At 39.4% G+C, this 20,697-nt stretch overlaps 5 protein-coding genes across 6 annotated transcripts; 4 read left to right on the forward strand and 1 right to left on the reverse strand.

The window, feature by feature from the left end:
- Window positions 1–1,387: 1,387 nt before the first annotated feature.
- On the reverse strand, window positions 1,388–20,374 carry LOC122414748 (aquaporin AQPAe.a-like). Of its 2 annotated transcripts, none has more exons than XM_043426314.1 (6): window positions 20,241–20,374; window positions 3,474–3,649; window positions 3,192–3,335; window positions 2,863–3,096; window positions 2,434–2,514; window positions 1,388–1,753 (listed from the first exon to the last, which is right to left on the reverse strand). In XM_043426314.1, exons 2-6 carry the CDS (start codon window positions 3,612–3,614, stop codon window positions 1,583–1,585), a joined length of 771 nt encoding a protein of 256 aa, XP_043282249.1. In that variant the 5' UTR covers window positions 3,615–3,649; window positions 20,241–20,374; the 3' UTR covers window positions 1,388–1,582. The 2 variants fall into 2 exon arrangements, with proteins under 2 accessions (XP_043282249.1, XP_043282247.1); XM_043426312.1 differs by lacking the exon at window positions 20,241–20,374 and adding an exon at window positions 3,920–4,258.
- LOC122414736 (odorant receptor 49b-like) lies at window positions 4,962–8,798 on the forward strand. Its single transcript, XM_043426298.1, has 5 exons — window positions 4,962–6,244; window positions 7,515–7,614; window positions 7,694–7,804; window positions 7,898–8,053; window positions 8,215–8,798. Exons 1-5 carry the CDS (start codon window positions 5,400–5,402, stop codon window positions 8,266–8,268), a joined length of 1,266 nt encoding a protein of 421 aa, XP_043282233.1. The 5' UTR covers window positions 4,962–5,399; the 3' UTR covers window positions 8,269–8,798.
- On the forward strand, window positions 9,107–11,413 carry LOC122414734 (odorant receptor 22c-like). The gene is made up of 5 exons (XM_043426297.1): window positions 9,107–9,981; window positions 10,452–10,551; window positions 10,647–10,757; window positions 10,869–11,024; window positions 11,139–11,413. The coding sequence occupies exons 1-5, from the start codon at window positions 9,128–9,130 to the stop codon at window positions 11,190–11,192; spliced, it is 1,275 nt and encodes a 424-aa protein (XP_043282232.1). The 5' UTR covers window positions 9,107–9,127; the 3' UTR covers window positions 11,193–11,413.
- LOC122415269 (uncharacterized) lies at window positions 12,150–16,466 on the forward strand. Its single transcript, XM_043427254.1, has 10 exons — window positions 12,150–12,807; window positions 12,908–13,007; window positions 13,116–13,226; window positions 13,367–13,522; window positions 13,604–13,644; window positions 14,197–15,138; window positions 15,432–15,531; window positions 15,872–15,982; window positions 16,067–16,222; window positions 16,310–16,466. Exons 1-10 carry the CDS (start codon window positions 12,233–12,235, stop codon window positions 16,361–16,363), a joined length of 2,346 nt encoding a protein of 781 aa, XP_043283189.1. The 5' UTR covers window positions 12,150–12,232; the 3' UTR covers window positions 16,364–16,466.
- LOC122414740 (odorant receptor Or2-like) lies at window positions 17,391–20,097 on the forward strand. The gene is made up of 5 exons (XM_043426303.1): window positions 17,391–18,522; window positions 19,051–19,150; window positions 19,250–19,360; window positions 19,489–19,644; window positions 19,932–20,097. Exons 1-5 carry the CDS (start codon window positions 17,690–17,692, stop codon window positions 19,983–19,985), a joined length of 1,254 nt encoding a protein of 417 aa, XP_043282238.1. The 5' UTR covers window positions 17,391–17,689; the 3' UTR covers window positions 19,986–20,097.
- Window positions 20,375–20,697: the final 323 nt, after the last annotated feature.

Raw genomic sequence — 20,697 nt, forward strand, 5'->3', positions numbered from 1 at the left:
TGGCGTAGTAAAAGACAGCGAGAAGGAGTAAGGCAGCAGTGCCTTTCCCTTTACTTTTTCCGCCTGCGACACATTCAACGGTCAAGGTCAAGGTTTCGTAGCCTTGTGCGCAGTTGAATCCACTTGGATTTCATGCGGTAACCATACATTCGCAGGAAGTTAGGAAGGAAAATATTTCGGAGCTGATCCTGATGAGATACTTACCAGGATGGAAAACTTCTTTGTCGATGGCTGGAAATTTCGAGCTCTTCCGCAAATGCGGAGTACGCTCGCGCTTTCATTCTCGGTCGATGTTACCTTTTGTCAGTAAATGGAAATAATTTCGTACTGACATAACAAGTTATGTACCACCTTACCTGACGCCCAGTCACCAACCAACCAATCGTGAGACCTTTATTATCATTTAGCATCCATTATTGTTACACCGGTTGTGAGGGTAAGGACGCGTCCTTACATAGTTACGACAAAGTATTTGAAAATCCCGAAATACCGAAAATTCGTCAAAATTTTTAATCGCGGAAAAATATATAGTGACGCGTTTGCACAAGTGCGAATCTTGGTGTTTTTTTACCATTTAAGGCTGCTGCTACCAAGAGAATCGGGCTTCAAGATCGAGGACTCAAACTAATACTGGTGGCTGTTTTTTTTATACAGAAATACCTTTTCTCTTTCAATTCGCACATAATTCGAAATTTGAGTAAGAACGATGGTACAATCATAAAAACTCGCATTATTGTTAAACCAGATGTCCACCCACGCATATATAGAAAATATAACGAATCTCAAATAAGAACTATAAACACGAAAGTGAATCGATGACAAACACTCGTATAAAGAGATCGAGTACGAGAGTAGATTATAATTTCGAATGAAAGTGGAATCGACTATTAAACGATACCATTTGGGAATAGATAAAAAAAAAAAAAATAAGTCGAGAGCACAATGAAATCTCAGAGGTTGTGACGAGTCTTGCAACGAGAATAGTGAAAAGAGCTCGGTCATTGTGTACTTACCCGGTGTGCGTTTGACGAGCGACTGGACGAGTAGCGAGGGTTGTCATGGGGCTGCAACCCCCTGCGAACGAAGCTTCGTCGACGAACCTGTAGCGCTTGGAATCGAAACGAAGGAAAGAACGTCCAACGACGAACTGGTTGCGAGCAGAAATTGCTCGTTCGTGGCTCGTAGCTCATGAATAAATTTGCGAGAATTTGCAAATAAACGTAACACCGAAGGATTGACAACGTTGAGGGGATCTTTTCACTCGAATGAAAAAAGAATAAAACATAAATAAAAACAGGAACTTTCGGATCTGATCGTGAATGAAGGGACAAGCAGGCTTCGGGACGAGCGTAAATTCGCCGAACGAATGAAAACTCGTTTGCCTCGTTGTATCGAATATTTTCTCTCACTTTTTCGTCATTTTATTATACACGTACAAATATATACATAAATATATGTCATTCCAAATTGTTAGAGTAAAATCTGTATAAGAGTTGTCTTATTTAAGTAGAAACAATAAATAGTGGGCTAACAGAGTACATATAAAGTTTCAATAGGAAGAGAAAACTGTATGGAATTATTTTCATACGTCACTCAAGCCCTTGGAATTAGCATGTTCCGTAGAGTCTAACCTCTTGAGCTCTATCGGACACGGCGAGTGCTTTCCACCTGATGGCTCTGCAGGCAATGCAAACAGTATCTGATACGTGTAAGTTCCTAGAAGAGCACCCATCACCGGTCCCACATAGTATACCTGCCGATGTGTCATTGAAAAAAAAAGAGGAACTTTAACATTTTTCTTTTAGGTCGATTCGATTTAACGAATATTGAATTCCAATTGCACATCCGTTGCAAAACTTTGAACGAGTGATTCACTTTTTTTGCATGATTTTCGTTCCACCTCCGCTCATAAGAACAGTTGACTTTTGAGTACATGAAAGTTTCTGTTTTTTTTTTTCTTTTGAAACCGAAAGCAGATTCGATTGGCATGCGTTCTCTATAATCATTATCTTCCTAATCTTCGCTGATACCCGACCGAGCTACTGCGGCAATCTTTTCCGATAAAAAGATATTTTTTGTAATTTTTTTAAAAAATATCTTACATCGTAAGATAATCGTGACTACTCGAGATAAAAAAAGAAAACATCATTTACCGGTATTACATACAGATACTGGGTGGGATGACGCGTGCATTCGCTCGAATCTACTTCCGTGAAAAATGCAAAATCCTTGATATTGCTTTACTTATATTTTTTTTTTGCGGCGCTGATTCGTCGAGACATTTAGTGGAAAAACAATTCCATTGAAAAGCTGTGAATCCCGGTTGTATCAATATGAATCAGAATTCGAAGAATGTTTTTGTGTCAAGCTCGATTCAGCGTAATGGCGAGTTGGGTTTGAGTTTTCTACAAGACGTATGTGTTGCACACTCACCCAATGATCATTCCACATGTTGTTCCAAAGTGCCGGGCCAAACGTCCTCGCTGGATTGAGACTGCAGCCTGTATAAGGGCCCTAAAAATATATTTTGTCACTATAATAGCGTCAATTTTCTCCAATTTTCTGCTTCTACTCGAACAATCGACAGCGAAAATCAGTTGAGATCTGTTGAGAAAAATATTGAATTTCTTTGATTTTTTTTTATTTGAATATAACAGCTAATTTTTTCTCAAACTCATGTAAAGCGACTCAACGGTGAAGGGTTGAAACAGATCCGCCCTGGGATCTGTGTTTGGGACCTCCTCTCCATTATTGATAATCGAAAAATCACGAAATTTCGAAACAACATATAATTCGATCGGTCGACGATGATGGAAAATGAGGCGAAATGGGAAATTCTAAATGATATTTGAAACAACTTACCGCAGCAGAACCGATGGCTACGACCGAAAAGCCGAACCTCAAGGCAGTCGAGTCCGTGGTGTGCGCGCATCTAGGGTCCCAAGTTGCACAGGCTGTGCAAAGTATAATACCAGTTGCAAACGCTTCGACGAGAACCGCCTGGACGGCGGTGACTTCGGGATGAATGGCTGTTACGCACAGCGGAACCGTGGAATTTGGATTTCCATCGTTGAAACAGTCAGGCGGTGTGACCATCTACTTTGTTCAACATGCGCGCAGAGATATACGAAAAACAGAGAAAATTTACAATAACTCGGGATTTTAAGGAATTTCGTATTTTTCGTTCGGACCTTTAGTACACCGTATCCAATAGTAGCACCAATGAACTGTCCTATTACATAAATTACACCTGTTGGTATGCTCTTGAGGCCCCATATTACTGCGCCAATCGTAACTGCTGGATTCAAATGAGCACCGCTTATGTGACCGAGCATCTGTTAATTTTTCAAAGTATTACGATTGGTTTCTTCCATCCCTAATCCAGAATTTGAAATTGATGTCAAAGGGGACTGTAAATGATGCGGAAAATTTATCAAAATCATTGGATCGTGAGAAGACGTTTTTGGACTTGCCATAATAATCAAATTGACCGTCATGCCAAACGTCAGTGTCGATTGCAGCGATGATGGAGGGACGCGAGTCAACGCACCCACTCCACCCATGCAACCTACGAATAGCAGGGCCGCTGTGCCAATCACTTCCGCAATGAACATCGTCGTAGTGCCCTTTTGAATCTTCCATTTGTCCTCTTATAAATGAAAAATTTCAGTCAATTCGATCAAATCACGCGTCAACATATTCATATGAGTTTCATACCGATAACACATCAAATTCACTCCCGTCCGCGTATAATCTCTTGAAGATTTCATTGTATATTTATTTAGGGTTTAATTTTTCCTTCTCATGAGAGCTATATAATATACCGTCAAGGAATGCCACGTGCTTTTTTGACGCTTAATTCGGCCCCTCGGAGAAAATATGTAGGTACACTTGATCTGTTTCTTCGCATAAATCTTACCTTCCCTCACGAGTTCCATGATATCGAGAAAAAAAACGTTCAAGTATATTAAAGGATCGTAAAAAAGTGTAATACTGATCGAGTCGTTTGTAAGCTAAAAGTAAATAAAGCCCGAGAGAGATGCTCTCGTTAGTGTTGTCGAGAAATCACTGAGATCGGAAGCAGTTGAAAGATTTTTCAAAATCAATGCGCCTTATCATATAGAATCAAAAGTATGCTGACTGATAACTTTTAATCTTCTTCGCATATAACCTTTTTTTTCTCTCTCTCTTTTCCATTCCGCGATTCTAAAATAAATAAGTATAATTAAAAATTACTACCTCAATACAAGTGTAATCTTTTGGTATTTCGAGTGAGCCAATTCACGTATACGAATTTTTAAGTGTTAATTTCTGTGACGCTGGACGGAGTCTACACACAAAATGTTATATTCATTATTTTTTTTGTTCACTATCGACGAAGACCCGAATCTAGGATGTTTCGGGTGAGTTCTGCCGTTTGAGGCATTGTTTGCAATGATTTACGTCATTTCTGATAAGAAATGAGATTTTGCTACTCACATGAGTATAAGGGGCGAATGAATTAATTTTTTTTAAAACGAAAATAGATTCTAGATTCAAAAAATCGAATAAAACAAGATTGTCATGCCCCGCCGAAAGACCGAAGAATCGTACGAGCTTTAGCATATATCAAAGTACGCAGCAATACGGAGAGAACACCTCTGTTGATCCACAGACGATTCAACCTCAACGAAGGTAGATTTTTGTTTCACCGAAAAATCATTTTACTACACACGCGTCCGAAACAGTTGTTACATGCTACTTGAGCTTCGGACAAGGGTCCGAAGCAAATGAACAATTTTCAAAATTCATTCAGACACTTTAAAAACCAAAATTAATATATTTACTACTTTTTGCATTTAATTAGCTTATTTAGATACAAGTAAGCGTGTACGCTCATCAACGATGGTAGACACCGTTAACAGTTCCCAAGTGTAGTTCAAAGCTTCGAGTTCTCCCTCCGCTTATTCGACATCATCATGTATTTGCGTATATAACAGAGAGATAGAGACGACGTAGCAAATGTCGCGAACATTTTCATTTTTCGAATAATCACACAAAGTACTGCCCTGCGTACGTACTCTGGGTCGGTTATTTCTAAAGGAAGAAACGGTAAAAAGTGAAAACTTTAGTCCCTCGCTACGATCGCATTATGCAAATGCAGACTCGAGTCCGAGGTCGTACCAAACATTTTCGTCAAACTGGATTGTCCCTTTCCGGGGTTTCGCAGAAAGGGGCGGGGTGTAATGATGCGTTGCAACCGGAAAAAAGTTTGGTCGTAGCGCTTGGATATAATCGAGTGAATATACACGTATGAAGTACTCGTGACGCGCGCAATAACGGAAAAAGAATAAGTGAGGAAAGAGGAACGAAAGAAAAATTTTGGATCAGTCAGGGGCGACGCGTGGCTGCGGTTAAACATGGAAGAAAAAATGGAAGAAGAGGAGAGACGCGGCGCGAAAGAAGAAAGAATGGCGGAGAAAAAAAATTATTTCAACGAAAATTACAAAAACGATATCGACTACGTGGTGAAAATAGCTCGTACTTTGCTCACTCCAATAGGAATTTATCCTCTGTACGGGAATGATAGCTTTATGGCTCGGATAATGGCTCGATGTCAAACACTCGTTGTGTTTGGTTTAATGTGTTTTCTACTCGCGCCCCATTTCATTTACACTTTCTTCGACGCCGAAGATCTCAGCCGCTTGATGAAAGTCATTGCCGCTCAGATTTTCAGCCTTCTCGCAATAATCAAATTTTGGACAATGATTATAAACAAAAACGACCTTCGCTACTGTCTCGATGAATTGGAGAATCATTGGCGCGAGGTAACCTGCGAAGAGGATAGAACGGTTATGACGGAGAGTGCAAAGATCGGACGTCTGTGCACGATTGCTTATCTCGGCTTGTCCTACGGTGGCGCTTTACCTTATCACATCGTTTTGCCACTCGTTGCCGATAGAATTGTTAAGGACGACAACACCACGCAAATACCATTACCCTATCCCAGCGACTATGTTTTTTTCGTCCCAGAAGATTCTCCCGGTTATGAAATGTTGTTCGTATCACAAATTCTCATAAGCAGCATCATTTTATCGACGAATTGCGGTGTTTATAGCCTCATTGCTATTTACGTTATGCACGCCTGTTGCCTCTTTCAAGTGGTGCAACGACAACTCCGAGCTATCTTCGATTACTCCAAAACTCTTGAAGAATTGACGCTGAGGCTTGCCGTTATCGTAGAAAATCATAGCGCGGCGATCAGGTCAGATTTCCTTTACTCTTTTTTTTTAATTGCACTACACATTGCTTGTTTTTGTAACGCGACAACTTTGCGACTATACCACTCGCGGTTGGAGTTTTCAGTTTTCAACCGCAATTCGCCATGAGCGCGTTATTATTTTTTCTCATCGTTATTACGAATAAGCTATGAGAAAAAAAAAGTGAGTGTGCCTTATTAAACCACACAATTGAAGTAAAAATTTTTTCGCAGCGTACAGATGTATGGGTCAATCGACCACTTATATGGAATTAATTTGTGCCGGAGGGTATGAATTGTGCATAATGGTCATTGCTTTTCAAAAGTACGTGTCACTGTGAGCTTTCATGATTTTTTTCATTTTTGTTTTGTCTAGTCGTTTCTAAGTTATAGAAGTTTGAAAATTTGAAAATTTTTGCAATTGTTTTCTCGTGTTGAAAATATCGAACCCCTGAATTATTTTTCGGAACACTATACGTAGTCATTTTTATGTGAAAAAATCTCAGCTTTTCGATAAAAACATTTTAAATATTCTCAGGGATTAGATAAATGCTGAACAAGACTTTTTTTTTACAAAGGAACAGTGCTAATTGATTTTGAGATTCTTCAAAAATCAAGTATAAAACAATCAAGTTGAATATGATACGTCATGAATTATCGGTGTGTGCCGTACTGCAGCAACGGTCGTCACGTCATTTATGGGTTGAAATTCAAAGATCGCGACATATAACATTATATTCAGTAACTGTGTACTTGAATATGTATATAAAAAACATGAAATTCTTGTGGTTTTTCGTAGAGTATTACTTTCTCTAGTAAAAAAGTGTTACAATTATTGTAATTTAAAATTTTTTATAAAATCACTTATTTTTATTGTTTCTTGCTTGGTTTTCATATCGTTCGTTTAAAGCTACTGAACTCAAAACTCACATACGCTTTACCGATGAGATGTATATATTTCATGAACTGGTAGTAAAAGAACGAGAGAAAAAAAATGTGCGTGCGCATCCGAGTCAGGGCTCAAAATGTAAGAGTGGGGACGATGGGCCTACACAATGTGTATTAGCTATCTCTCTCTCAATTATCGTTCGCCTCGCCCAATCACACGAGCCCATGGCAATAAGCGTGAGAGAGAACTAAAATGTACATGCGCATGCGCATTCACACTTTTCGTAGCACTTCCGTTACACACTTCCGTAACAAGATTTTCACAGGTTTTACCCCCCGAGCCCAGCGCGCCTATAGAAGTTTTACTTAAAAAAAAAATCATTTTCAGATACGCTCAAAGGATCGAGAAAGCTTTAAACGTTGTTTTCCTTTCGGAAATGGTCGGATGTACCGTGATTATATGTTTTCTTGAATTTGGCGTCCTCAAGGTAGGATCTCGAGGAGTCGTAATTTTTTTCGGCACGACGCCGCTTCAACGAGTTATCAAAACATTATTTTTCGTCGCAGGATTGGGAAGACAAAAAAATGATTGGTGTCATGACTTATGCCGTTCTCATGACTTCCATATTCGTGAACGTTTTTATTTTCTCTTTTACTGGCGATCGGCTCAAAGAGCAGGTTCTCATATCCTTATTTTCATATTCAATCGTTCTTTAAATATACATTATCTTTCTTTGCATTATTTATCATCGCATTATTTTCTCTTATCAGAGTGAAAAAGTTGGGGAATGCAGTTACTGCATCGAATGGTATGATTTGCCAAAAGATCTGGCCAACGATCTTATGTTCATTATGGTAAGAGCGAGTCGCCCGTCCAACTTAACTGCTGGCAAAGTATTCGACTTGTCGCTTCAAGGTTTTTGCGAGGTCGGTGGTGTACTTGATTTTTTATTGCAATAATAAACCGTATAATTAATCGCACGATTCGTGTAAACGCGAGGTATATACGAACGATTCACGAAGATTCGTCGATCAGTGAATAAACAAGTGAAAAACGACGACCACTATTTTATTATTTTTTTCAACAGGTTGTGAAAACTTCAGCAGCCTATTTGAATTTTCTGCGAGCCATGGTGACCTAAGAATTTACGTTTCGATTAATCTGTACGAAATAGATGTAAGAATACGATAGAAATAACTTTTTCTTCACGCGAATTGTACACATTCAATCGAAGTTTAGCAGTGTATGGCGCATAGTGCAGAAGCTTCGCGCGATCCTGTGGCGGAGAATGCTTTCGTTGTCGTTGATAATAAAACACGAATAAACGTTCTTTTCACCAGGTGTCTTGCTATTGTTTTTATATGAAAAGTGTGCGTTATGCGGAGGATCAGCGAATAAGTTCGAACGCTCGCACAAAAACATGATGGACGTACCCTCGGAACAATGTTCTCGTACCCTTTATGCATGACAGCGAGCAATTAATCCAGAGACAAGTTTTGGCAGGAAGTGAATTTACTTTATGATGCGGGGAGCAGGCGAGCCAAATCGCGATATCCTACTTTATTCGATGACCCAATGATTCACGCTTAAAACTTAGCATTGAAAAGAAAAACGGTTTTTTTTGCATGATTTGAATTTACGATTAAAACCTTTCTCGGGTGGTCGGATATATCCGAGAGTTTTGTCGTCGGCGACTCGTGCGATACCTCCGCGACCGCTTTGCTCTCTATAGGCGAATCACCATAGTGCAAAAAGATTACCTCGTATAGCCCGGGGTGGTACTCTATTTCCTGAATGCGGCGTTCAACAGTCGATAATACGTAATTTCGCTAAGTTTGTTCAATTTTACTTGAATGCATTGAATCAGGAATCAAAAACATGCGCAAATCGTTATTCGTCTCCCCCCCCCCCCTCCCTGCATGATTTTTCGATCGTTAAAAGACGGACAAACGGGGTTCAGTAAGTTGTGAGCCATCGAGGGGTCGTAGTAACTTCTGAGAATGGTTGATCACGACGATCCACCAGAAGACGGGAAAAAGAGAGAGAGACGGAATAGCGCGTGGACAGATAATGCCAATTGTGGTGCCGACATCGAATACGCGATTCAAATGAATCGATGGTTACTCAAACCATTGGGAGTTTGGCCACATATTTCGATAGAAAATTCAAGCGTAACGGCTGGAAAATTAGTAAATGGTCTCCTCGTTGTTTCAACCACTTTTTTGCTCGGTTTTATACTCTTGCCGGGAAGCTTGTATACAATTATAAAGGAGAAAAAAACCGACGTGAGAGTAAAATTGATAGGTGCGTTGAGCTTTTGCGTGATGGCGATATTAAAGTACATCTCTATGTTAACGGGACACGATGAGATTGGCAATTGTATCGAACATCTCGTGAAAGATTGGCGTTGTGTCGCCAATCCGGAAGATCGTCGAACGATGCTTTCGCACGCTCTTTTCGGGCGTTACGGTACAGTCGTGTGCGCCATATTCATGTACGGCGGTGGCCTTTTCTATGCCATCATAATGCCACTTCTCCGAGGTTCTATTTTCATACCCGAAGCGAATTTGACGATCCGTCCACTCGCTTATCCCAGTTACTACGTTCTATTTGATCCTCAAATACAACCTTTCTACGAGATGGTATTCGCGACCCATTGTTGTTGCGCTTTCGTAATGCACACGATCGCGACCGCTGGATGCGGCCTGGGTGTTCTCTTCGTCATGCATGCCTGTGGACAACTCGAAATTCTCGTCGCCTGGCTCAATTCTCTCGTTGAATCGCATTCGAAAGAGGGTTCGATTCTCGATGCCAGAATCGCCAGAATTATCAACCAACACGTACGCGTTTTGAGGTACGCGCGATTAGCTAGCTTTATTTTTCTGTATTCCAATTGTCTCCTCAATTGGATTGGGCGTTTGTAGGGCATTTGAACATTAAAAACATTGAAAATTTTAAAATGATAAGAATTCAATAAAATTTGGCAAATGTATTCTTTAAAAATATATATGACAATATAAATTTTTTTTTTTTAGATTTTTCTACCACATAGCTCTCGAGTAATTGAACACTAAAGTTCACGTGTATAAGCATGCAACTCGTGCACAAGAACTTCGATTCAACGCTCAATTATTCGATAACCATGAGGTAAAAAATTTTGAAAAAAATTGTATTTGCATACAAAGAATGTTATCGCCAAATTTTATCACATTTTGATTATTTTTATTTGGTGATCCAAACTCCTTAACGATAATTTTATCAAAGAGAAACAAGTGCTGGGTCGAATGCGATACACGTATATGTTTGACAAGTTGAAATCCGCAGGTTTATAACCAGTACCGAGAGTGTACTACGGAATATATGTCTCGTCGAGATCGGGGGATGCACATTGAATCTCTGTCTATTGGGTCATTATTTTCTTCTGGTAGGATGTGTGCATATGAAAATGGATAAACGTCCATATACAGCGATTATTTCATACTACCAATAATAGCAAGAGCTTTTTTTGTTTCCCCCCAGGAATGGGAGCAAAGTGACGCCATAGCTATACTCACATATACCATTCTTCTTGCATCCTTTACATTTAATATATTATTGTTTTGTTATATCGGGGAATTACTCACCGAAGAGGTACACGCCCATAAATTTCTATATGTTTAACAGTTCCACACAAGTAAATTGGAGTGATAATCGGAATTTTAAGACGAGTAATATTTTTCTTCTTCTTCAATGTAAAATTAGTGTAAAAAAATTGGTGAAACGACTTATATGATTGACTGGTATCGGTTGCCGTCGAAAAAAGCTTTAGGACTCATTTTGACGATCGCAACTTCCAACCGACCTTCGACAATCACGGCTGGACAATTGATTGATTTGTCACTTGGTACGTTCTGCAGTGTGAGTATGTTAAAAATGATTTTCTGCCACGGGCGCAGCAACGAATTTTATAGATCCGAAACGTACCGTTGATTCAATTACGTATTGCCAAATGGTTTAATTTTAATTTTTCAGGTTGTCCGGACTTCGGTAACTTACTTGAATCTTTTGCGAACTCTCATTTTGTAAAATATATCTGTTCTTTGTACAAATACAAAGAGGAACTTACACTCTGAATGATTCGAATGAAAATTCCATTATCAACGTTGACTATTATTATTTTTTACAACTATATAATGTTTATATGAAATATTGAGCAGAGGCTGGTTTTCAATAGCCCTTCCAAGCCCGATCTCTTGAAGAACTATATATAGAGACTCGCGACTGTACGCTGTAGTTGATGCAGAATTAAAAGGATCTGTGTAAAGACAGATGGACATTTCCTTGTATCCGCGTGTTCTGTAAAGTTCATTTTGAATTTTATTTTTCCGCGGAAACGTAGTTTTAGCAGACGAAATCTCGAAAAATCCATTTTTAGTGTCGAAAGGATAGACGAATAACATTAACGTCGAACAACATACGCGAATCTTAATAGAGAAACAACGAAACTGACGTGGGTTTGTTGAGTATGAAAAATGTGCTACTATATTACTCCAATCGAATGTCAACTTGCAAAAATTTTTATTTTTTTCCTGCCTCGTAAGATAATGAGCACTTGATTCGTATGCATCTTCTTATGTCCCGTAATCGAGTTGTTGCGTCTTTATTCGTAGCTGAGCGAGCTTGCAACTTTTCCTTTGTCTGTTATTTTCTGCGGAATATTAAATTGCAAACATGCGCAAAACCAGAAGAACAAAGAGTATTTGCGTGTTGACAAGACACGAATATGACAGAGCAAATCTTAAAACACGCTCACTGGTGGTCAGTGAAGCCGTAGCATCGTCGAGTATACAACGAGGGGAAGATAAAAAAAAATGTCAAGAGAGTTTGAAGCAGTAAAGAGATCAACGGGATTCACGAGTAAAGAACACGAGGCTGACGTGAATAATGCGATGCAGATAAATCGTTATCTCTTAAAACTTCTCGGACTTTGGCCAAAGAGTGATGAGATGAAAAATTGGTTTTTACATTGCATTGATTCTGTCATCGAATTATCGTGCATCTGGGTCCTTACTCTTGTTCTCGTTTCGGGCAGTTATTACACTTTTTTCAAAGAGAAGGACTCGACGATGAGACTCCAATTTATTGGTGTTATGAGTTTTTGTGTTATGAATATCATGAAATATGGAGCTTTGAGGAATGAACGCCCAGGAATTGGTCGGTGCACCGACGATCTCGTCGCCGATTGGGCTCGATTAATCGACACCGAGGAACGAACAATAATGTACTCTTATGCAACGTTAGGACGTCATGGGACTACTCTTTGCACATGTTTCTCTTATGCTGGCAGTTTTTTTTACATCGGTATAGTGCCCTTGTTGGTCGGCAAAATTGTCATACCCGATACCAATGTGACCATACGACCGCTTCCGTTGCCAGGTTATTTCGTTTTTTTCGACCCGCAATCCAGTCCCGCTTACGAAATCGTTTACGCTCTCCATTGTTATTGCTCCTTCGTTATGCATACTACCGCCGCTGCATCCTGCAGTTTGGCCATTATTTTTGTCATGCATGCCTGCGGTCAACTCGAAATTGTTAATTTGTGGTTGAAGCGTTTTATCGATGGAGATGATGAATATTTTCTCGGTTGCAAATTAGATTCGAACCTCGGAGATATTATCAAGCAGCATGTCAGAACTTTGAGGTGAGTATAATACGGCTTATTCGCAGAAATCGTATTGTGCGAGAGCTCGCTACGTTTAAAGTGTAATTATTGATTTATTTTTGTTTCAAATATATTTCAGTTTTATATCTCGTACAGAAGAAATTCTACGTGAAATATGTCTCGTTGATTTGTTAGGTTCAACCTTGAATCTATGTTTATTGGGATTCGATATATTGACGGTACGGATTGTCCTCGGACAGATTAAGAAAATATATTTCCCACACTCTAAACCATGAAATATGTGTTTATTGATCCATTATTTCGCATTGATTTGTTGGAAAAAATAGCAATGGGAAGACAGCGGTCCAGTCGCATTGTTCACTTATTCCGTGCTGATAGTGTCATTTCTGATCAACATTTTTTCATTTTGTTATATCGGCGAGATTCTCACCGAAAAGGTAAAATAAAGTTTGTTTTCATAGTCTCAGCTCTATTTGTTTCATTACAGCTCGCACACGTATATTCGCCCACTTATTCAGTCTCGCGCCCATCTTTTGTCGTTATTGTCGTTTCCTAATGGTTTTAAACATATGCACAGTGTCGGAAAGTTGGAGAAAAAACTTACATGATCGATTGGTACAAATTACCGAGAAAAACGGCGCTTGGTCTCGCTCTCACTATCGCAACCGCTGATCGCCCGATCACTATTACTGCCGGAAAGTTGACAAATCTCTCGTTAACGACATTTTTCAACGTAAGCTAATAATTTTAAAAACTTGCGTCTCCCGATGATTGCTAAAAATCGCTGTTCATATGCACAGAGAAAAATTTACAGGTAGTGAAAACATCGATCGGTTATCTCAACATGTTACGGACGTTTGCCGCCTGATTTCTCTCGAACCATCGTTGCCGCGTCGTCGTGCGTGAACGACGAACGAATGAACAGTCGAACTTTCAAATTGGGTTTATTCGTTGAAAAAATTGTTAACTTCGTGTATACAGAAAGAGTAAGAGTCTCAAATTCCGAGTCAATATAAATGATTCTGCAACACGCGGGCGTGTGAACAATTTTTTGCATATATGTTGCGAAACGAGTAGTCGCAAGAGGATTGAACGATTATTATTGTGCACGCCACGACGACCGTCGCGTCGATTTAAATAATCGTTGAAACTTTTCTACGAAGCGTGGTTGACGAAGCGGTTGCGGCGGCGGCGGGTTAAAAAAGAACTTGTACGTACGCATCATGAACTCCGAGCCCTCTCTCGCCGTGCTTTGTTCGCGATTATCCCGAAATTGTATGCATTAAGCGATGATGATACGGCGGCGCAACAACCACGCGGCATTCAAAGGGCTACGTTAGTTCGTTGAATGACGGACGTGCGCGCAAGCGTGTCTTTCCGCATGAAAGTAAAATAATATGCACCTAGAGCGGGAGTTGAACGAAATCGGAGAGGAAAAGGATCTGATTTCTTAGTCTTAGGAATATTGGTAGCGAAGATAGTTGCGGGTGCGATTATGTTGCTCGGAGCAGAGTCAGTTCGTTCGAATGACGATGAGCCGCCGCCCGTCAGCAGCAAGCGGGGGGGCAACGCATTGTTCGAAAAAGATTTCGAATATGCAACGCGAATGAACCGTTTTTTCTTGAGGCCGATCGGTATGTGGCCATCGAGATCGGATAAATTGGCCATTTGTACGGACATCTTCGTCAGACTTCAAATATGTTGTTGTTACTTTCTCATATGTTTTCTCTTAATTCCGTGTGGCCTTCACACGTTTCTCGTTGAAAAAGATGCCGCGCTGCAATTAAAAATGATCGGTCCGTTGAGCTTCTGTCTGATGGCCATAACAAAATTTACATTCCTCGTATATCATCGTAACGATATATATAATTGTCTGAAACATATCGCGCTCGATTGGGCGAATGTTGGATCGTCGGGAGAACGTCAAATGATGCTCGCTGACGCGAAAGGAGGACGTTTCGTTGCGACTTTATGCGCCGGTTTCATGTACGGGGGTGGCTTTTTTTATCACACTATTATGCCGCTAAGTTGCGGCGTTATCACCATGCCGGACAACACGAGCCTTAGACCAATGACATATCCGGTCTACGAACCGTTTTTCGATGCTCAAGCGAGCCCGATTTACGAAATTGTTTTTATTACACAATGGTGCTCCGGTTTCGTCGTGTACACCATAACTATCGGGGCTTGCAGCATCGCCGCTGTTTTCGTCAATCACGCTTGCGGACAATTCAAAATACTCATCAACCGTCTAAACAATTTGGTCGATGGGGACGATAAGAAATGCAATAGCAGCAGCGTCGATGAAAGGATGGCCGATATTGTCGAACTTCATATTCGAACATTGAAGTAAGCAATTATGCGACCGTTCCTTTTCCATCCGCATTGTGTAACTACACAACGGCGCACCTTAATTTTCAAGACCGACGATCGATGTGAAACGGTGAAACATCGCTTTGGATTATAAAAAATACGGTTCTTTCCATTATTGCGTTGCTGCGATTTTTATTCCTCGTGCAAACATTCTTCGACGATGATCAATCGCAAAGAGCATTTGTGCGTTAAATAAAACAAAGCAATGTCCAATTAGTTGAAAATGTGTTCTTTGTGCAAATATAATATAATATAATGTTTAATTACAGCTTTGTTAAGCACGTCGAGGCTGTATTGAATGAAGTTTGTCTCGTTGAATTTGTCGGATGCACCATGAATATATGCTTCCTTGGATATTATTTTATCACGGTGGGTTGTCAGTTTTACTGAATTTTCTGTGAATGTATAACTGTCCGAATGTTTGTCACAAACTGTCCAAAATTTCTAAGGAATATTTTTATATCGTTCGCGCGCGGCGTTGATACTTTTTTCGGTATATCACGATTTCACTTGCCGCTGCCAGTAGTCAAGATCATCGTTCGGCCAGACGCACGATTCGCATTCGCGTTTGCTCATTGAACACGCTTTCAAAAAGTTCCAGTGAAAAATCCAATTATCATTAAATTTCAACGGAGTTGTGAATATAGGAGTAAAAGTTTCAACATGCTCGCATTATCTTTAAGTATTCTTATATTCTAATATATTGCAGGAGTGGGAACGCAGTGAAGCTATAAGTACCGTCACATATTGCGTCCTTCTAGTGTCCTTTACGTTTAATATTTTTATATTTTGCTACATCGGAGAAAAGCTTTCGGAACAGGTAGAAAAAGTACAATATTTTTATACTTTTTCCATCAAATATTTGACAAAATTAAAATCAATTTTTTTTTAAATTTTCCAACAGAGCAAACTCGTTGGTACGATGACTTACGCGATCGAATGGTACAGATTACAGCACACAAAAGCACGGAGATTAATATTGATTTTAATTATATCGAAATATCCAGCTCGGATAACAGCTGGAAAAATGGCCGAGTTATCGCTCAATTGTTTTTCCAATGTTAGTACATTAATCAAATCAAAAAATTGCATTTATTATGCCTCTATCACGTTTTTTTTTTTAATAATCAATTTTACGTGTTTCAAGGTCCTCAAAACCGCTCTCACGTACTTGAATTTATTGCGAACTGTCGCCAACTAAATGTATATCAACGTGACACAAAAAAGGTGTTAAAATTCACCGAGACGCCTACGCAACGGATATAATTGTATTTTATATTATTTTAATGCAAAAATAAAAATATACGGTCTATATTTTACCTTTGATATTTCGTTGTGGGTGGAATGACGAGGTACGTGCGCGGCGAGTGGTGGCGCTCGTGGAATGAAATAAAAGAGATATATCCAAAGTTGATCGGTAGCGAACCAATGATATGGACAGAACTGACAGGAATTTTCTATGAGAGCTTGGTTTTCGAGTAACGCGCGACAAACAATTTTTCAACTTGCTCCGCGCAGTATATCTTGGAAAAGCTCGACCGATATCGCTCTATTATAGGGTAATAATGCTTGGCAGAGAACAACCGACAACTAGTGGCGGCATTAAAAGAATTATAGAAAATAACAAGATTACTCGTAATTGGACAATCGCGATGTAACCGCGAAAAACAGATTGCAGAAGATTAGAAGTGCTTCGCAATAAGAAAGGGTAATTGTGATTTGAGTGCAAAAGCACAAATCGCTGCTTTTTCTCCGTACTTTGGTGAATTGCACACATTCGCTTCTGCGATCCCTCTGCGTCATTGAACTTTTGCTTCATCATTGTTCTTTCCATAGTATCATGAATAATAGTGCTCTAATAGCGAGGTGAACTTATTTCTCGCGGACCAGTAGAAATGCGTAATTTTAGAAAAAACATTTTGATATTATTGTTGAGTACGTTCCGGATCCGCCGATAAAATAACATATACGATTATAAAATTAATCGGTTTGCGATTGACATTTTTTTCACCGACTACCAAATCCAAATGTCAAATTTCAATATATTTTTGAAAATGTTATTACAAATATACGTACGAAGTGAGATGAAAAGTTGAACAATGACTGAGCTACTCCGTGACGATGCTTATACGCGGATATTGAAATAAGTATAAAAGATCCGTTCGCGAAGAGACTTCTTTGAGTGCGCAAAGAAGGGACGAATAGGGAAAGCGCATGTCAAAACTGATGACAAACCGATAGTTATAGTTCGTATGCATGATTGCAGTGATTATTTACACAGAGACGCGCGCACACGCGTACACGCTGCTTAAATTGCTTTGCCTCAACTTTACGTACATGGAAGAGCGTTTCAAGTTCTCCAAGCCAAAACCCATAGTTAAGTCGTTCTTCGCTGTATATTAATCGTTGATGGCGATATAGAATGCCGGAAGTACCGGCGGAGCAGCAGCGTTAAAGTATAACGGCGAGAGCACAGACTCTGCGCTCCCTGCAGTAGCTTGGGAGCAATAAATTGCGAAGTATAATAATGTTGCGCGCGTTCGTTGATCGTAAGAATTCGTCGACATCGGTAGTACTCGAAAATAAAGATTATAAGGAGAATATGAATCACGCGATATGCTACTTGAGAAGATTGCTTCGGTTCATCGGTGTTTGGTCCTTGGTAAAGAAAAATCGAGAAAGGAGAGACATCGTAATAGCAGTACTTCTTATAATATTGGCGACGCTGTTACCGTCATTCGTAATGGTTCCGTGCATATTGCACGCCTTACTGAGAGAACAGAATCCAAACAAAAAAATGAAATTACTCGCACCGATTGGTCTCCGCGCGGCGAATTGCGTTAAATATTACGCTATGCTTAATCGTCTCGATGCCCTCAAGTTTTGCTTCAAACAAGTTGAAACCGATTGGATGACGGTGTCTACTCTCGCCGATCGCCAAATTATGAGAAAAAAAGCCATTTTAGGACGGCGCATAACTATCTTATGTATAATGGTTTTTTATACTAGTACATTGTCTTACAATGCGATTCTGCCAATTTGGCGTGGTAGTAAAATAAACGAATTTAATAAAACTATCAGACCGGTCGTCTATCCCGGTTATGATATATTCGTCGATCCCCAAGCATCTCCTACGTACGAAATCATCTTTTGTACCACCGTTTTCGCGGCTTGTTCCACTTATACGGTTATATCCGGATCGTGCAGTTTAGCTGCCACCTTTGTTACTCACGCTTGTGGCCAGATTGAAATTATCATATCCCGTCTCAAAACTATATTCGATAACCTTCAGGGCAACGATCACCGACTTCTCAATGATCGTATTTCCTTCATTGTACGACGTCACGTTAGGGTTCTTAGGTGATTATTTTCCTTTATCATATTATCTACTATTTTCAATCATATAAGTGCGAGCACGTTGAATTCCGTTCAAGACCCTTTTTTTTCTATCATCGCGTATACAGTTATATCAGAGCTTGCAAACATTTCGCTCGCATCCTCCCTCCGTGCTCTTTCTTCTCTATCTCTCTGTATCAAAGCTCGCTCGCTTTCGTGTCGCAATCGTCGCGCGCGAGCAGGGTGAAGGTAAACTGCCCGAAACAAACTTTTATACCAAACAAATGAATACCCTTATACTTTTTTCCCCCACGGTAGGTTTTCCAACGCTGCATGCAAAAACGATCTTATTTCGTCAAAAATATACAATCCATAGCGCGCGTTTCCACTGGTATCCTTCAATTTTTTTTATTGCATCTCGAGTTTTTGAATTGAATTTATTTATATCGCGCGTCTCTCGCATTAAGTATTGATATTTCTTCGATAATGCGTATAAAATAGAGGAAAAAAGTGTGGATAAATCTGAAAATGTTGCGAATTTCCATTTTATAGTATGACAGAAAAGATCGAAGAGCTTCTCAAAGAGATTTGTCTTTTGGAAGTGGTGTCGTCGACTCTAATAATGTGCTTGCTCGGATACTATTTTATGATGGTAGCGTAGATCGATATTGTGTGAATAATTTTCTATTTATTCTCTATAAACAACGCATGCGGCGACGAGCGATTTTCATTTTTCAATTGAACCACGCAGGAATGGGAAAACGCTGACATAGCCGCTATGTTCCCTTATTTCCTGGTGCTATTTTCTTTGTCTCTCAATGTATTCGTGTTTTGCCAAATCGGTGAAATTCTTACGGAACAGGTATGACTCTTTAGCTGACGTATTTTGAAAATAATTATGAGGAAAATACAAAAGTTATTTCTTCATTTTTATAATATATTTATCGCTCGCTGATCTATTATGTTTTGACCTCGCAACGAATTGAAAAGTGTGCTGAGATTGGAAAAGCCGTATACATGATCGATTGGTATGACATGCCGGGGAAAACTGGTTTGGCATTAATATTGGTAATCGCAATGGCAAATATTCCTCGTAAATTGACAGCAGGTGGAATGATAGATCTTTCGGTCGCCAGTTTCGGTGCTGTGAGTATATACTATTAGATAATAAATTATCTTTTATGTATTTTTTTTTTTTCGGGAAAAGCTTGTGCAAATGCATTAAAGGCATTTGTGCAAAAATTAAAGTTCGAATACATGCAAAAGGGACAATAATATATCCAATTGCGAATATCTTCATCGTAATCAAATTCACTGTTCATATAAAAAAAAAAAAAAAAAAAAAAAAAAAACAAATGTTCAAAGAGAAATATATTTGTGATGTATATCTCGAAATTAAATTTTAGTTGTTGCAGTGTTGATTCATTTTTCAGATTATAAAAACGTCAGCGGTATATTTTAACATGTTACGGGCGATGGATGAATGAAGAGAAATGTAACACAAAATAATGATGACTTTCGACTCCAAAGATAGTAAACTGCTGTGTATTTATTTTGAGGCAATAGTCGGTGTGACGTAACGAAATATTAAAATTAATGGGATGCAAATTAAATTATATAATATTCTACGTATGAATGAGCAGCAGCTCTATTAATTCCATATATGATCACGTATTCGGTGTACTTAACATATGTATTATAGTATTAACTATATTCTATTGATATTTTGCATGATTTCTTACAATATCGGTGTGAAATGCTGATACTCAAATCGCACGATTGCAGCTGTCAGAGAATATTCGAGATCGAATGTAAACTTGTATATATCCGCAAGCAAAAGTCTCGAATCGTTCAATCAGGGGACAGTATATGGGGGCGATCGAGGAGTGGCCAGGACCGGAAAACGAATTCGCATAATCGCGTATACTTTGCCCGAAATTCTTATTGCCGCGATTCCCTTGAATCGCGTCCAGAACAAATTTAATCATCATCGTTTATATCGCTCGATCGGATACACCGCGCGTTTGAATGATGCAAGTGCTGCGCGCGCGGAAACTTTGCCGCAACGACGAACTTTTGTCGACGAACGCTCGTCTAAACTCTGAACGAGAGGGAGAAAAGTTTTTCATAACGGCGGTGGTTTTTACAATCGTCGAAGGGTAATGTAAGAGAGAAATAGCGGACGCTGTCGAGTTCTCG

This window comes from Venturia canescens, chromosome 8, assembly GCF_019457755.1.
Source record: "Venturia canescens isolate UGA chromosome 8, ASM1945775v1, whole genome shotgun sequence".
NCBI lineage: Eukaryota > Metazoa > Arthropoda > Insecta > Hymenoptera > Ichneumonidae > Venturia > Venturia canescens.

What these genes read in the sequence shown, in the direction of transcription:
- LOC122414734 (XM_043426297.1), top strand. Translation starts at nt 9,128, where the DNA reads ATGGTTGATCACGACGATCCACCAGAAGACGGGAAAAAGAGAGAGAGA. An exon ending in TGGGTCATTATTTTCTTCTG is followed by an intron (nt 10,552 to 10,646) that starts GTAGGATGTGTG and finishes GTTTCCCCCCAG; the next exon opens with GAATGGGAGCAAAGTGACGC. An exon ending in CACTTGGTACGTTCTGCAGT is followed by an intron (nt 11,025 to 11,138) that starts GTGAGTATGTTA and finishes TTAATTTTTCAG; the next exon opens with GTTGTCCGGACTTCGGTAAC.
- LOC122415269 (XM_043427254.1), top strand. Translation starts at nt 12,233, where the DNA reads ATGAGACTCCAATTTATTGGTGTTATGAGTTTTTGTGTTATGAATATC. An exon ending in GAGAAAAGCTTTCGGAACAG is followed by an intron (nt 15,983 to 16,066) that starts GTAGAAAAAGTA and finishes ATTTTCCAACAG; the next exon opens with AGCAAACTCGTTGGTACGAT. An exon ending in CGCTCAATTGTTTTTCCAAT is followed by an intron (nt 16,223 to 16,309) that starts GTTAGTACATTA and finishes ACGTGTTTCAAG; the next exon opens with GTCCTCAAAACCGCTCTCAC.
- LOC122414736 (XM_043426298.1), top strand. Translation starts at nt 5,400, where the DNA reads ATGGAAGAAAAAATGGAAGAAGAGGAGAGACGCGGCGCGAAAGAAGAA. An exon ending in AATCATAGCGCGGCGATCAG is followed by an intron (nt 6,245 to 7,514) that starts GTCAGATTTCCT and finishes AATCATTTTCAG; the next exon opens with ATACGCTCAAAGGATCGAGA. An exon ending in GCGATCGGCTCAAAGAGCAG is followed by an intron (nt 7,805 to 7,897) that starts GTTCTCATATCC and finishes TTCTCTTATCAG; the next exon opens with AGTGAAAAAGTTGGGGAATG.
- LOC122414748 (XM_043426312.1), bottom strand. An exon ending in TAGCCATCGGTTCTGCTGCG is followed by an intron (nt 2,515 to 2,862) that starts GTAAGTTGTTTC and finishes ATATATTTTTAG; the next exon opens with GGCCCTTATACAGGCTGCAG. An exon ending in ACATGTGGAATGATCATTGG is followed by an intron (nt 1,754 to 2,433) that starts GTGAGTGTGCAA and finishes ACACATCGGCAG; the next exon opens with GTATACTATGTGGGACCGGT.
- LOC122414740 (XM_043426303.1), top strand. Translation starts at nt 17,690, where the DNA reads ATGTTGCGCGCGTTCGTTGATCGTAAGAATTCGTCGACATCGGTAGTA. An exon ending in TCGGATACTATTTTATGATG is followed by an intron (nt 19,151 to 19,249) that starts GTAGCGTAGATC and finishes TGAACCACGCAG; the next exon opens with GAATGGGAAAACGCTGACAT. An exon ending in GTGAAATTCTTACGGAACAG is followed by an intron (nt 19,361 to 19,488) that starts GTATGACTCTTT and finishes CGAATTGAAAAG; the next exon opens with TGTGCTGAGATTGGAAAAGC.